The sequence below is a fragment of the Carassius auratus genome, chromosome 18, assembly GCF_003368295.1.
Source record: "Carassius auratus strain Wakin chromosome 18, ASM336829v1, whole genome shotgun sequence".
Taxonomy (NCBI): Eukaryota; Metazoa; Chordata; class Actinopteri; order Cypriniformes; family Cyprinidae; genus Carassius; species Carassius auratus.
The window spans coordinates 7,681,446-7,694,636 of record NC_039260.1 but is presented as its reverse complement, the minus strand read 5'-3'; the positions used below and the strand labels follow the sequence as shown (position 1 = coordinate 7,694,636).

General features: G+C 36.8%; 1 protein-coding gene across 1 annotated transcript; it reads left to right on the top strand.

Moving 5' to 3' along the window:
• Positions 1–59: 59 nt before the first annotated feature.
• Positions 60–6,610, top strand: rassf9 (Ras association domain family member 9). The gene is made up of 2 exons (XM_026287353.1): positions 60–566; positions 4,663–6,610. The coding sequence occupies exons 1-2, from the start codon at positions 520–522 to the stop codon at positions 5,927–5,929; spliced, it is 1,314 nt and encodes a 437-aa protein (XP_026143138.1). The 5' UTR covers positions 60–519; the 3' UTR covers positions 5,930–6,610.
• The last annotated feature ends 6,581 nt before the right edge of the window (positions 6,611–13,191 follow it).

The window sequence follows — 13,191 nt, the reverse complement described above, 5'->3', positions numbered from 1 at the left end:
AAAAAGGTTTAAAATGAAAAGAGAGTGTGGCATTGTCAAAATAAATAAAAATAAAGAAAATCCAAATTTGTGTAGAATATGTTACAGCCCATTAAATAAGTGGGTTAGGTTGTAACATTAACGCTCTTTAACAGTTTGTAATTCATTTAAACCGTGAGCTTATTTTTGACTTTCTAACTGGTTAAAATTGTTGAAGGTACATATGTGAACATTAAATTAGAGACATAGCGTTAGCTGGGGGGAAAAAAACAGTGAAACATGCACATCTCCATTCTCGAAAACAGGGCAGAGACGCTATCACAATCATCAGCTTCACACAGTTATCCAACAGGCGAGTTTTGTCGCCTCCCTCCGTGTGAAGTGGGCCGGCCCAGCTTAAAACTACTCTTACTTTGAAGTTCGCAAGTTATTCAACTTTTTCCACGATCAGCACTTCAGTGGCTCTTTCTTGTTTAGGTTTATGCGCCCCGTTCTGTCAAACGATGTCTCGGATCTGACCTGTGATCATACTGACGCGCGATGGCTCCTTTCGGGAAAAACTTTCTGAAGGCGCGTTTGAAGAACAGGTATGATTCACACCATCCATTTCATTTAAGATTGCGCAGTCTTACCACAGACATTTGATGGGATAAATAAATATATATATATTTAAAAAGGTCTAAATACGCGTAAACACTTTTTCTTCTTCTCAGAATCGGTCGAAATTAAACGCGTACAGTTATTGTTATGCGCTGTAAACGCTCGTCACTGTAACAACAGCAAAGTGTTTCGCTGCATGGTCGCAGAGAGTCGAGTTACACTTAATGCTGTCGTTCTTGCACTGGTGCCTCTCTTGGATGCTGGTAGCTAGCAGTAAGTAACGCAAAGTGAGTGTCTCCAAAATGAGTCATTTTTCCTAAATATTAATTCCTGCATGACGACGGATGCGCGTGACGGTGCGTCCTGAGGCGGAATGTTGTTGTGTTGTATATTTGACCTGTTTATTTTTGTTTAGTTTTTAGATTACTATTATTATTATTATAAAAGTTAGTACATATAGCAGTTATTCTTTTTGTCCTAACGTAGCCTACTCGTTTAGCGAATGATGGAGAATGTAATTTTTAAGACAAACAACTAGGCTAAAGATTCAGTGTGTGAACTATAGCCTAATGAATATATTCCTTATTAAGGTTGAACCCTCCTTTGAACGAGGTCTAAAAAAAGTTTAAAAAGTCCGTTCTTTTTAATTGCAAGCATGTACTTCATCGTAAAAAATGTGCTAAATGTGTAAACTAAACAAATTTGCATAAGCAGGTAACCATGGCAACCGTAAATGCACGTTCTGTGTCAGTATCGACGGGACGGTACAGAAAGAAACATAAGTAGGACTATATCATATAGTCATTATTTCTCGCAGTGTTAGAGGCGTACACATAATAAATATTACGAAAAAAATGGGTTGCGTGAGATAAACTTCATTTAAGCCTATAAATTACTGCCAAAATTATTTTAAAAAAGTGCTCAACTCTTTAAGGTTCATGTCATCAACAGCATAATTGACTTTGCAGTTTAAGTGCTTTGGTTTACTTTTGATGTTTCCAAGTTGGCTTGTCTAAATGGTTAATTATTCAGTTTTTTTTTTATTGTGGGATTATTAAAGAGGATTATTTCATGGATGCCACAGTAGTTTGCATCAGGGTTACATTTTTTATTTTTATGTATGTTCTATGCAGACCATTTATTGCACAGAAAGACATTTTAGCTGTCTTTATCAGTCTTTTTAAGCTTGAGACTCTGAGGGGATATTATAATTTTACGATTCTGTAAAATCACCTAAGCCTAATCCAACTGTAATTATCTCAAATGTTCAGAGTGAAATCTAATCAAAGGTAATCTAACTCTATGTCTGCTTTATTTAATGTGCTCTATGCAGAATATAATTTTAACTGTTGATTTATACATGCTTTAATTAATAGCCATTCTTTTTGTGAACATACATAGGTGTGTGTTCTAACAACGACAGTTTAAACTGGTGGTTATTACACTCAGCTAAACTACCCGTAATTGTATGGGTATTTTAGTGCACCAACACATAATGTCACTCTGTTTAGGCTTAAATAAGAACCTTTTAGAGCAGCATTACAATCTTTAAACTATGCTTTGCTCAAGCTATAGAGACAAACTGATCCACCTAAACATACATTGGAGATTTTTTATCTTCTCAGCATATCAAGTAGAGTTCTCTGAAAATCTTTTTTTTTTTTCATCAAAAATCTTACATGCTTTTTACATAGGGCTCAGGAAGCACACTGTTTTTATCACTGCCGCTATAATACTGTTACACCGAAAAAGAAAAAAAGAAGCCACTAAGAAACTGCTAGTAAATTCCACAATTAATTACAAAGAAAAGTAACACATTGTATTAAGTAAATTTTTAAGTAGAAAGACTGAATTTGTATTTTCTTGCAATACATGCCCCATTAATCTTTTTTCTTCATTGTTTTTTTTTTTATTACAGTATAGACAGTATGTTCCCTTTGCGTTATAATGTGAACAGTTCACTTATGAATTCATCTCTTCACTTTTGCCTCTCTCCAGTTCACATGGTACTCACTAAAACCTCTCAGATTCCTGTTAATGAATCAGCTGACACAGGCAATACCCATGTAATATGATTTCACATCTGCTCTTAATTTAAATGGTCACAAATTTTACATCTGCCCTATAAAGATTTATTATGTAATCAATATCTACAACTTTGAGTACATGTATTATTAAAAAGATAATTAAAAATGGTAATGAGATATAGCACTGAATGATCCACACATATTTGTTGAATCAATGTTTAATTTCCCAAGCATAATTTTGTACAGCCTAATAAACCTTGATAAACTGAGTTCAGGAGATTATGTTCCTTGTCCAGTCACTGTGTTGAGTCTGTAGAGCGATACACCGTGTTCTCTGAAATACAAGGCTCGAGTATCACACGTGTTTGTGTTTGCTCTGTGAGTTGAGTTGAGAAGCAGGGTGTTCTGTTCTTTTCACCCTCAGTGGTTCTCTAACAATGTCTCTGGTGTTGGGATTATTAGGGCACAACAGACACATCTAATCTACATTTTAAACCAGGCTAGTACATGTTTGTTACTCCATTCGTTTGCAATATATCCACGAAATGGAATTCAAAATGTTCCATTGCTTCACAATGCATGAACTTGGTGGCAGGATGTATGTAACAGGATGCTACTGGTCACCAATCATTCCCGCAAGACAAACACAGGTGCTTCCATTCCCCCCCATTTGTTTCCTGTACTCATGACAAGTTTGGAAAAGACAAAATAAAATAGACCATGAAAACAATATTGAATTCCCAGTGTTGATAACAAGCTCTAAAAATGAATCAAAATTGTATAGCAAGCCAAGAAAGCACATTGTAAAGCTGAGTGTGAAGCCTTGTATTGTATTGTAGCATATTGTCTGTTTCAGTGTAATGTGTCTGACATGTGTGGACAAGCTACTCTATACTTTTACTTGCTTATTATGTAAATGCTAAGGTTGTACAGTTCTGTTATGATGTCATGTTGATGATGTCATGCGGAATTACGAGCACAGGTGTGAATGTGGGATTAACTGTTAAAAATAGCATTGTATACACTAAAGTAAGTTATGTCATAAAACATTTAACAAATATCAAACTTGCACTTAGTTTGTATACTTTTCAAGCTAAAGGCCTGTATCCCTACAGAATACAGTATATTTGAGGATGTTTTTTCTTCCCATGCACCAACAGTGTATTTGGTGGTCTGCTATGTAAATAGCTCAACTATTTACTTTTGTGTAGGGTAGCAGCAGGGTCTTCTAAATATTAACTAACCTCCTGCATTCTTGCATATATATTGCATTCTTCTGAGGTCATTCATTGACAAAATACACCACTTATATTTTTCGTCACCTTTTACAAAACATCAGCAATCAAACTGTGTTTATTTATTGTTGAGAAATAAACATTACCTCTATAAATTTTACATTTATATTTGCTTTTCGCTTTTAATATTTTTTAATTACCCTCTACAGTTCTGAACTAAGAGAGATAATTATAATTAGTCATAACCTGGTGTTATGACCTGAACAGAGTGAAAAATTATGAAACAATCATTTCAGATAATTGAGGCTATGATACACTTGTCATGAAGCCTTCTGCTCATCTGAATAATCTCAGCCATTTAGTGTGGCATTTAAAATCTGAGCTATGGATGTGAATCCATCATCAGAGGTGCCAAGTACAGTTATAACTGTAAAATGACTCTTGAATCATTTACAGCTCATGACGTGAGCTTTATGTATTTCACCTCATTCCAGATTGTATGTAGTAATGAAGAAACAACCCACTCCAGTCTGTCATCATAGGGTGTTTTTAGGCATGAGTGGAATCACTATACTCTTACACTCCAATGTTACAGTATGGTTTTACTGTATAATAGCAACTTCCATATGATAAAAAAAACACTAGTGTGTAACAAATTCTTTATGAACAATATGCCTAGTTTATATAGTTTGTTACTGTTTTGTAATACTTGATTATTTGACTTTGTTGTATAAAATGACCAAATTCGTAGTCATTTTAAGGGATATTAAACTTGTGATTGTTGTGATTTATAATACACACTTGTTATATTTCTTTACCAGGTCTAAGCCTGTAGAGGAAACACCAGGCAAGGAGATCCAGGTGCTTGTGTGTCGAGAAGAAAAAGTAATCTGTGGCGTGACCAAGCACACAACTTGCGCAGATGTAGTCAAGGCTTTATTGGAGGACCACCAGACTTTACCAGAGAGTAAGAGGCTATTACATGGGGAACCTAAAGACTTCTGCATCCTTGAACGGTGGAAGGGCTTTGAGAGAGCACTGCCACCTCTCACTCGAATTCTTCGGCTATGGAATGCTTGGGGTGATGAGAGACCTTTCATACGGTTTGTCTTCATGAAGGTCAGTGATTTTGTGCCATCATCCAAAGGAGCCAAAAGAGCCTCAAAGTCTAGGGGAGCAAAGTCCAAAAGATGGGACCAAGGACCTGCACAGTACGCCAAGACTGTATCTGTGGAGAAGCAGAAGCGCATGGTGAAGAAGGCCTTCCGCAAATTGGAGAAGATCCAGAAAGCAGAGACATCAGAGGGATCAGAAGAGATCAGTAAGCTGGTGCAGTTGATCATCTCACAAGATCAGACCATCCGGCAGCAGATTCACCAGATGCGTGAGATAGACTTGGAGATTGAACATGCAGAGAATGTACTGAGGAACAGCCCCACACCTCGCTCCAGCATCACAGAAAGTGATGGCGGCCAGTCGTTGTCCCAATATGACAGTCAGCTTCAGGAGTACCTGCACACCAGTGATGGACTCGAGCAACTAGAACTACATGTTTGCAGGCACCAAGAACTCATTGATCAGCTCTCTCAAGATATTGACCTGGAGCTGAGGAACTGGACTTCAGATTTAGAGGACCTGAAAGGAGCAGCAGCGGCAAGTCCAGAACTAGAGCTAGAAGCTAACCTCTCATTGTCCACCTCAGATCTCTTAGAGCTGGAGAGCTTACGCAGTGAACTTGAGTCAAGCATGAGAGCTGGGCTTTCCCTTCATGCCCAAACTAAGGAAATCGAGAAGGAACTACAGCGGAACAAAACAGACCTGCAGTCCCAGAACCAAGAATACCAGCATCTGGTTGCTCAACTCAATGCACTTGAGCTGGGGGCCTGTCCGGACCAGCCTAGCCCTGTATCTCTGAAGACCCAGATCAGGGCCACTGTCTCTCAGCAGACAGCAGGCAAGGTCAGGCTGAAAGGCTCTCCTACAGATGCGACAGACACGGACTCAGACACTGGTATAAGCTCTACTCACAGTCAGGACTCGCTGTCTCCCTGTGTGGACATGTCACCTCCACTGGACACTGACGTTTAAATTCAGGATTATCCAATTGTGTTTTTAAGACTTATTTAATGACCCCCAACTAGGAAACACACTGTAACACACTTTCTACCCCAAAAACTGGCATCATTTACTCAGCATTATGTCATTCCAAACAGAAGTTAACCACTGATTTCCACTGAAAGTGAAATGACATGCAGCCAAGTATGGTGACCCATACTCAGAATTCATGCTCTGCATTTAACCCATCCAAGGTGCACACACACAGCAGTGAACACACACCTGAAAGAGTGTGCAGCCATTATGCTGTGACACCCAGGGAGCAATTGAGGGTTCAGTGCCTTGCTCAAAGGCACCTCAGCCATGGTATTGGCGTCCCGAGACTTGAACCCACAACCTTAAGGTTAGGAAGTCAAATGCTCCAACCATTAGGCCAAGACTTCCCCACCATATGGACAAAACACATTGAGACATTTCTCAAAATATCTTCATAGAAGAAAGAAAGACGTATGGTTTTGGAACAATATGAGGAGGCAGTAAATGATGGCAATTTTATTTATTTTTATGGTTGAACTACCCCTTTAAACTAATTTGTGCGGTTGCAGTTATACTATATAGATATTGATGCATAAATGAACTGTGTGAATTTATGATTATCATCTTTAGTTTTTTTCCCTTTATTAGAATTCATATGCATGTAAAGTCTAAATTAATTATGTAAAATAACTTTTAAAAACTTTGTCATTAAGCTGAAAAAATAATTTTCATTTTTAAAATTACCCCTCTGATATTGTTTATTTTAAATCCTGATGATATTTATTAAGCCCATATTTTAGACAATTTGAAATATTTTTGTTCACCTAAATACAAAGTTTAGTTTATATATATTATAAGTATATATTGTCAATACCATTTTTAAATATATTTTTTAAATGAATTCAAATATTTTAATGTAATCTGTAAATATCAATAGCACTATACAATGTTTATAACTATATGAACAAGGTATGAAAGAACATCAAATTGTTTTACATTAAAACAAACTATGGACTTTTTATATAAGCTTTACTTTTTGAACCTGTTTCTGTTTTAAAATGTACAGTATGAACAGGTGACTGCACAAATGACTAAATACAGAGATACATTTTAACACCTATGCATAAATTATTTTTTTCTTTAAAATGTTTTGAACTAAATTCAAATTCATTTGCAGCTTGGAGCCTTTTTAGCATACAGTAGCAATTTCCCATCCCATGCTTTTGCAATGTAAGATGTGTTATCAACTATAGTTTGTAGACTGTGACTCGTGTTCCCTTCACAGCTAAAGTGGGTTGAGACAGCACTCTGCGTAAGAATCCATTCTGACACTAATACAAACACAAGCTAAGAATATTTGAATTCTAATGGGAAAACCTTTGTACATTTCTTCAGTCATTGCCAGTAAAGAGACATTCGAGCCCTTTTGCTTCAAGTAATTGCCTCATCCTTTCTTTAAAACCAGCGAACAGCAGAGACTAGCAGTCTTATTAGACTGCGGTCTCATTGCTTCATTGAATTAATGTAGGGGCTTTAATGCCAAGTTCCTGAAGGGTAACAACGTGTTAACGCCGTTGTCATTCAGCGTGACTCATAACAAATGGGATTTTAAAGAAGGCTCCATTTTGTAATGCAAAACAAATGGGTTTTAAAAACTTGCATTATGCAGCAGGCCTTGATATTCAGAGGGTGTTAATGAAGCCTTGCTTCATTTGCTCCTTCAGAGTGCCGGCTTCGCACTGAGATAATAACCAAATTCCCCTTCATTGGCTCTGATCCCACACAGCACCCCCTGCAGGGTGTTGCCAATACAAAGTCCGAAGGCTCTTTAATGTCTCCACTGTGAGCGTCGTGACTTGTTTACCTCCACTGTCAGTTCAGGAGGATCCAGAGAGCTGCCAGGACTCCGTCGTGGCCGTAATTTCCTGTGTGAAAACGGCAATTACTTGACTTTTATCTCTGCTTTAAGTAGTATTTCCAGCACTAACAATTACACCGGCCAGTTCTTGTAAACAGTCCTTTAAGATTGTGTCAGGACAGCTCCCTCATGTTGAACTTTCAGTTACGAAGACTTGTGCATCCTCACAGGAAGGAAAAACTGAAGATACTAAAAATGAAGTGGTTTAAAAAGGGATGAGGAATGGACTTTTGCATGGCAAGTCATTTTATCCCCAAGGCCATCGTGTAACAAGACACTTGTATTTTCCTTCACTAGATCAAGGAACCCGTCTTGCCTAACTTTTTACATTTCATAAACACGATAGCCTATAGGTTTTGATCTAACAAGTGATTGTATTGTCTCAAGACAAAATAATCCTGTCGCCTGCATGCTGCAATCTTCAAAAACAACAGTCACATTATCTTATCTTGTCAGTTTACCTGAAAGGGCTTCTTTTTTTTTCACTTAAACCAGTGATTTGTATGATAATGTTTCTCTCATACATACCAATAAGTTTTGAACTTGTTCCAAAAAGCAAATAAACTAATTTTAGGATCTCTTTTAGACTGACTCGCTGTATTTTTTTTTTGGCATTGTTAAGAAGAAACTACGTGGGTTAGGGTGTATGTTAACAGGATTAAAGAAACCACAGAATTGCTCGCTTGACAGCAACTCATCGTTCTTTTGTGTTTAATCTCATAATTACATGTTGAAAGCTGTGATATCATGTATTAAAGAGTACCATTTCAAATCATGCTGTACCCAAACCCGACCTTATGTGAATGACTAGCTAATTTAAGTTGTTGTCTCAGTTAAAACAGAATGAAAATACTTTAAATGTGTCAAACAGAAACAATTACTTGGCATGTTCAAGTTAACTTTGCAATCTTAACATTTATGCAAACACGTTTTATGGAGTTTTTCAGCCTCGTGGCAAGAATGCTGTATCCTTGTATGTACGTTCGAAGCGTTCAGGCGAAACCGTGTGCACTTGCAGAATCGTGTCATGGAACAGGTTCATCTATTTTTTATGAATCTCATAAAAATAATTGCAACTGAAAAGAGCTCACTGTGTCTCTACCTCACATAAACTCACTCGACATGTCTGAACTTCTTCCCAAGTTGAAAGTAATTGGTTGGATAAAAGCAGTTCAAAAAGGTGACACCATTTGACCAAACGCTTTGAATTCAACTCAAATTAGTTTAAAAAGCACTCATAGCTGGTTTCAGTTTTATAAGGTACAAATTTTGATAAATGTATCTGATGAATTTATGCAATAAATATTGGCATTCATTTTGTTAATTAATTCTGTTTTCTGTTCATCTATTTATTAAAACTAAATTGTGGTGGGATATATAAATAATTGTTTATCCCCTTTTTAATAGCCAATTCATCAATTATTTTATACAGTCTTAAAAATAAAGGTCCTTTATTGGCATCAGTGGTTCTATACAGAACCTTGGACGTCCATGGAACCTTTCAAATGCAGATTTTTTTTATAGTGGAAAAAGATTCTTTAGATTTTTTTTTAATGTTCTTCAGAATGGTACTTTTAGGAACTGTTCACAGAAAGGTTCCTTTGGGGACCAAAAAAATGGAGCCTTCAATTTAATCCTTAAGCATAATATATGTAAAATAATTTGGAACAGTCATTGTTTGCAAGTGGAATTAGGTAAAGTAACATTCTTATTCCCAAGATAAAGTCTGTAACTTTTATACAATATACTTTATATCTGATAAAAGGTTTATTTTGTCAACTTTGAAAAAGACCAAATAGGCTACAATTCAAACTGTTGAAATCTAAGTTGAATGTATAAAGTGTAGTGATTTTACTTGAACACAAAGCCAAGCCTTCAGGGTTGTCATAAACTGGCAATCAATCTTGCTCCCCCAGACATACTGTAGAAGCACAGCAGTAGTTCTATTGCAGTGCTGTAAATGAATTTATATGAAGGCTCTGAAAATGCTTTCACAAGCCTCTGGTTTGAAACAATCGTCAAACACACACACACACACACACACCTCTCTGGGGTGGTCTATTGTCTCCAGAGATCATTCCCAGAAGGTGATGGTGGGTCTGAAACATCTTTATGTCTATATTTTTCTCGGTCTTGCCTGGCTCAGACATTAATGTGCTCTTATTACGGCTGTTGTTTCTCAGAGCATTTGCTCTGCCACAGGTGTTCGCCAAGGCTCATCAGCAAACCTCTTATTATAGCTCCAAATCTGAGAGAGAGAGGCAAGGGGGTTGAATGTTGAGATACAAAAGAGGAAGGAATTAGATTAAGACATTTACTAGATAGAAACAAGTGGCTCTGAGAGAACTTAACCTGACTTGGCGTAAGTATTCAGAAATGCTGGTTAACCAGAAGGATTAATGTAGTTGTTTGGATTGTTGCCATGCAGGAATCTTGACTCTCTACTTTTTCCCTGTTGGTTTGTAAGAAGGACTTGATGTTTTTACATGGGTTTGCATAAAGGCGAGACATTTTCCTGCTCCCCCTCCTCCATTTTACCAGCCCTCATAACCCTGGTGTGTCTCGCTGATTAGCTGCTTATATAAACATTGCTTTTGCCACCTCACCCTCTGTGCTTGAATCCTCCTCGAAGCCTGGTCCTCGTCTCCCAATCTCTTCCTCTGAGGCCCGCTCTGCGCTTGTATATGCTCTGATTGCCTACAGCATGGAGAGTTTATCCATTACAGCTAATCAGCTTGAAGCCATGACCCCATCTTGTTTCTGCTGATTCGTATGGGGCGGAGGAGACATTGGTGGGGCTCATCTACAATTGAAAATTGTAATGAACTGAAAACAATTTTAAATAAAATCAACACTTCTCATGAATATTATTTGTGCGAGTGAATATATTAACTTTCCTTCAGATTCCAGTTGAATTCAAGGCTAAATATTCTCACATTTGCCCGTTTTTCAGTCCCATTGGTTTTAAAAGCCTTGAAACCTCATCAAGGCGGTTTAATCAACCTCAATAGCAAATTCATATCATCCTCATCTTCCAGATGAGCATTTCTTCATTTGTTTTTAATCTTTTGATTCACCCGAGATCAAAACATGAGAGGAGACGTCGCTGAGTGAACGCACAAACACCGATGCCGCTGTCTTTGTGACACCAGGTATATTCAGAAGTGTTTGTGATGAAGACTTTGAACTGAGGCCTTCACTCTCACCACTTGTATGGTTTGAAGTACCAATTATGGAGAACCCATCCTTGCCTGGTTGAGATCTTGTACGGCAGGCCTTTGATCACATGGATGCCCTGTCTCGCTCTCTCCCGCTCCTCCTGGCTTCCTCTAGAATGTGCTGGGCACAACACTAATCTTGATGAACTTCAGTCTTCTGTTCTCTCCTGCCCAGTTTGTTTAGAAGCTTTAGAGAAGTTGATGTTCATTTCCTGAGAGCCTGTCTGTAGCTCTCATCCTACAAACCAAACCCACATTTTATAAATCACTATGGCAACTAAGTGCTTTGCCTTGATTGTATACAACATTATACAATGCAAATGTACATTGCTAGCTTGGTGGTTGTATTGAAAGAATACTAAAGTAGGGTGTCACATATTAATGCATTTTTTAATGCCTTTGAAAATTATTTTGTGCTCACAAAGGCTGCATTTATGTAAAAAAAAAATATATTGAATATTTTTAAATACTAGTATACTATTTAAATGTTAATATATTCTTAAAACTTAATTTTTTCCTGTGATGATGAAGCTGAATTTTTAGCAGCCATTACTCCAGTCTTCAATGTCACATGATCCTTCAGAAATCATAATAATATGCTAATTTGGTGCTCAAGAAACATTTTATTGTCAATGTTGAATACAGTTAATATTTACCTTAATATTTCTTTGGAAATTTTGATATTGACGTTTTTCGGGATTTTGTTAAAGTATAAAAAAAATAAAAATAAAAAAAGACTTTGCCCTGGGTTTGATGAGGCAACAAATAAATGTCCCACCAGGTCTGTGAAGGCCTTCATATCTCTGAGCTATACTGATAATATAGTGACTTTTGTGAGTCTCTTTCCTCTTGCTTTTGTACACTGTATGGGAGTGGTTTCCTCTGAAATCAATAGTCACATTTCCTGTTGAAATCCAGAGTCAGAGCTTAGGGAAACATTGCAAACAAAACTGAGCAGTTAAAAGTATAAGTCCAGAAGTTATTCAAATGTATTGCTCATTTGCCAGTTTGGTGTAAAATGAAAATATTTAAGCTAATATTGCAAAACAAGATATTGCAAGATACATCTTTCTTCAGTGGGTCCAGTAAGATATATACATTATACCTTATGTGAATGACGCTCACATTGTCTTAACAAATAATTGTATTTCAATCCAGTGAAAAGCCATGTTGTTGATCTTGTCATGCTGTTTCTTTAGCTGTTACAATTTTGTTAAATATTTTTTCTAAAAAAGAGAAATTTCCACAAATAAGAAACATTATGAGTGTTCTTGGCGGGTTCTTGAGAAGTAATGCAGTTCTTCAGTTGATTTGCAATACAATCTCTGCAACAGATGGCTACAGTATATATAAATTAATCGTCGTTTTGAAAGGGGACAATAGAGAGTGACATTCTAAAGCTTCTACAGTATAAAGCAAATACATTTTTGTCAAATCAAATTTGTCATTTTAAACTAATTTTAGTGTAACATGTTAGCCTTAAACAAGCTAATGGCATTTCATTGCTGCTTTTTTATTAAACACTACAGTATATAGCCAAGCAGATGACACTAGAAGCTTTGCATACCATTAAAATGAACCGCGGTTTTACTACAAATATTAGCCTACCAAAAAACCTTAGTTACTAATGGGAACCACAGTTTCGCTACACTAACAATAGTTTAAAAATGGTATTGGTAGTAAAAACGTGGTGGTTATTCAAATGGTGATCAATACGCAAAAAAAAACCTTACTATATTTTTCATATACTAAAATCATTGTTATTTTTTGTAAGGGCATTCAAGATACAACCGCTCTTTAAAAGTAAGATAGATACAACAGTTAAGTAAACAAAAATGATCCATGAATAATGTTTCATTTGTCTATTTAGTCTATATTTCGTCGTCATACAGCACCAAATTAAGTTGAATCCGAGTCTAAACGTCTGAGCAGCACACAGTCACCTTTAATTCCTTTGTAATTCTGTTTTGAACGAATCGATTCAGTTGAGTGATTCAGTAATTCACTCAAAAGACTTTAATTCGTCAGTCACCACCTACAGACACACATAAAGACCAGCAGAGAGCCACTGAAAATCCTCACCGGTGTTGCTGTCTTGTATCAGTACTCTGAAAAGTAGCTTT

Coding starts and splice junctions, on each gene's coding strand:
- rassf9 (XM_026287353.1), top strand. CDS start 520: ATGGCTCCTTTCGGGAAAAACTTTCTGAAGGCGCGTTTGAAGAACAG. Junction 567..4,662: donor AAGGCGCGTTTGAAGAACAG/GTATGATTCACA, acceptor TTTCTTTACCAG/GTCTAAGCCTGTAGAGGAAA.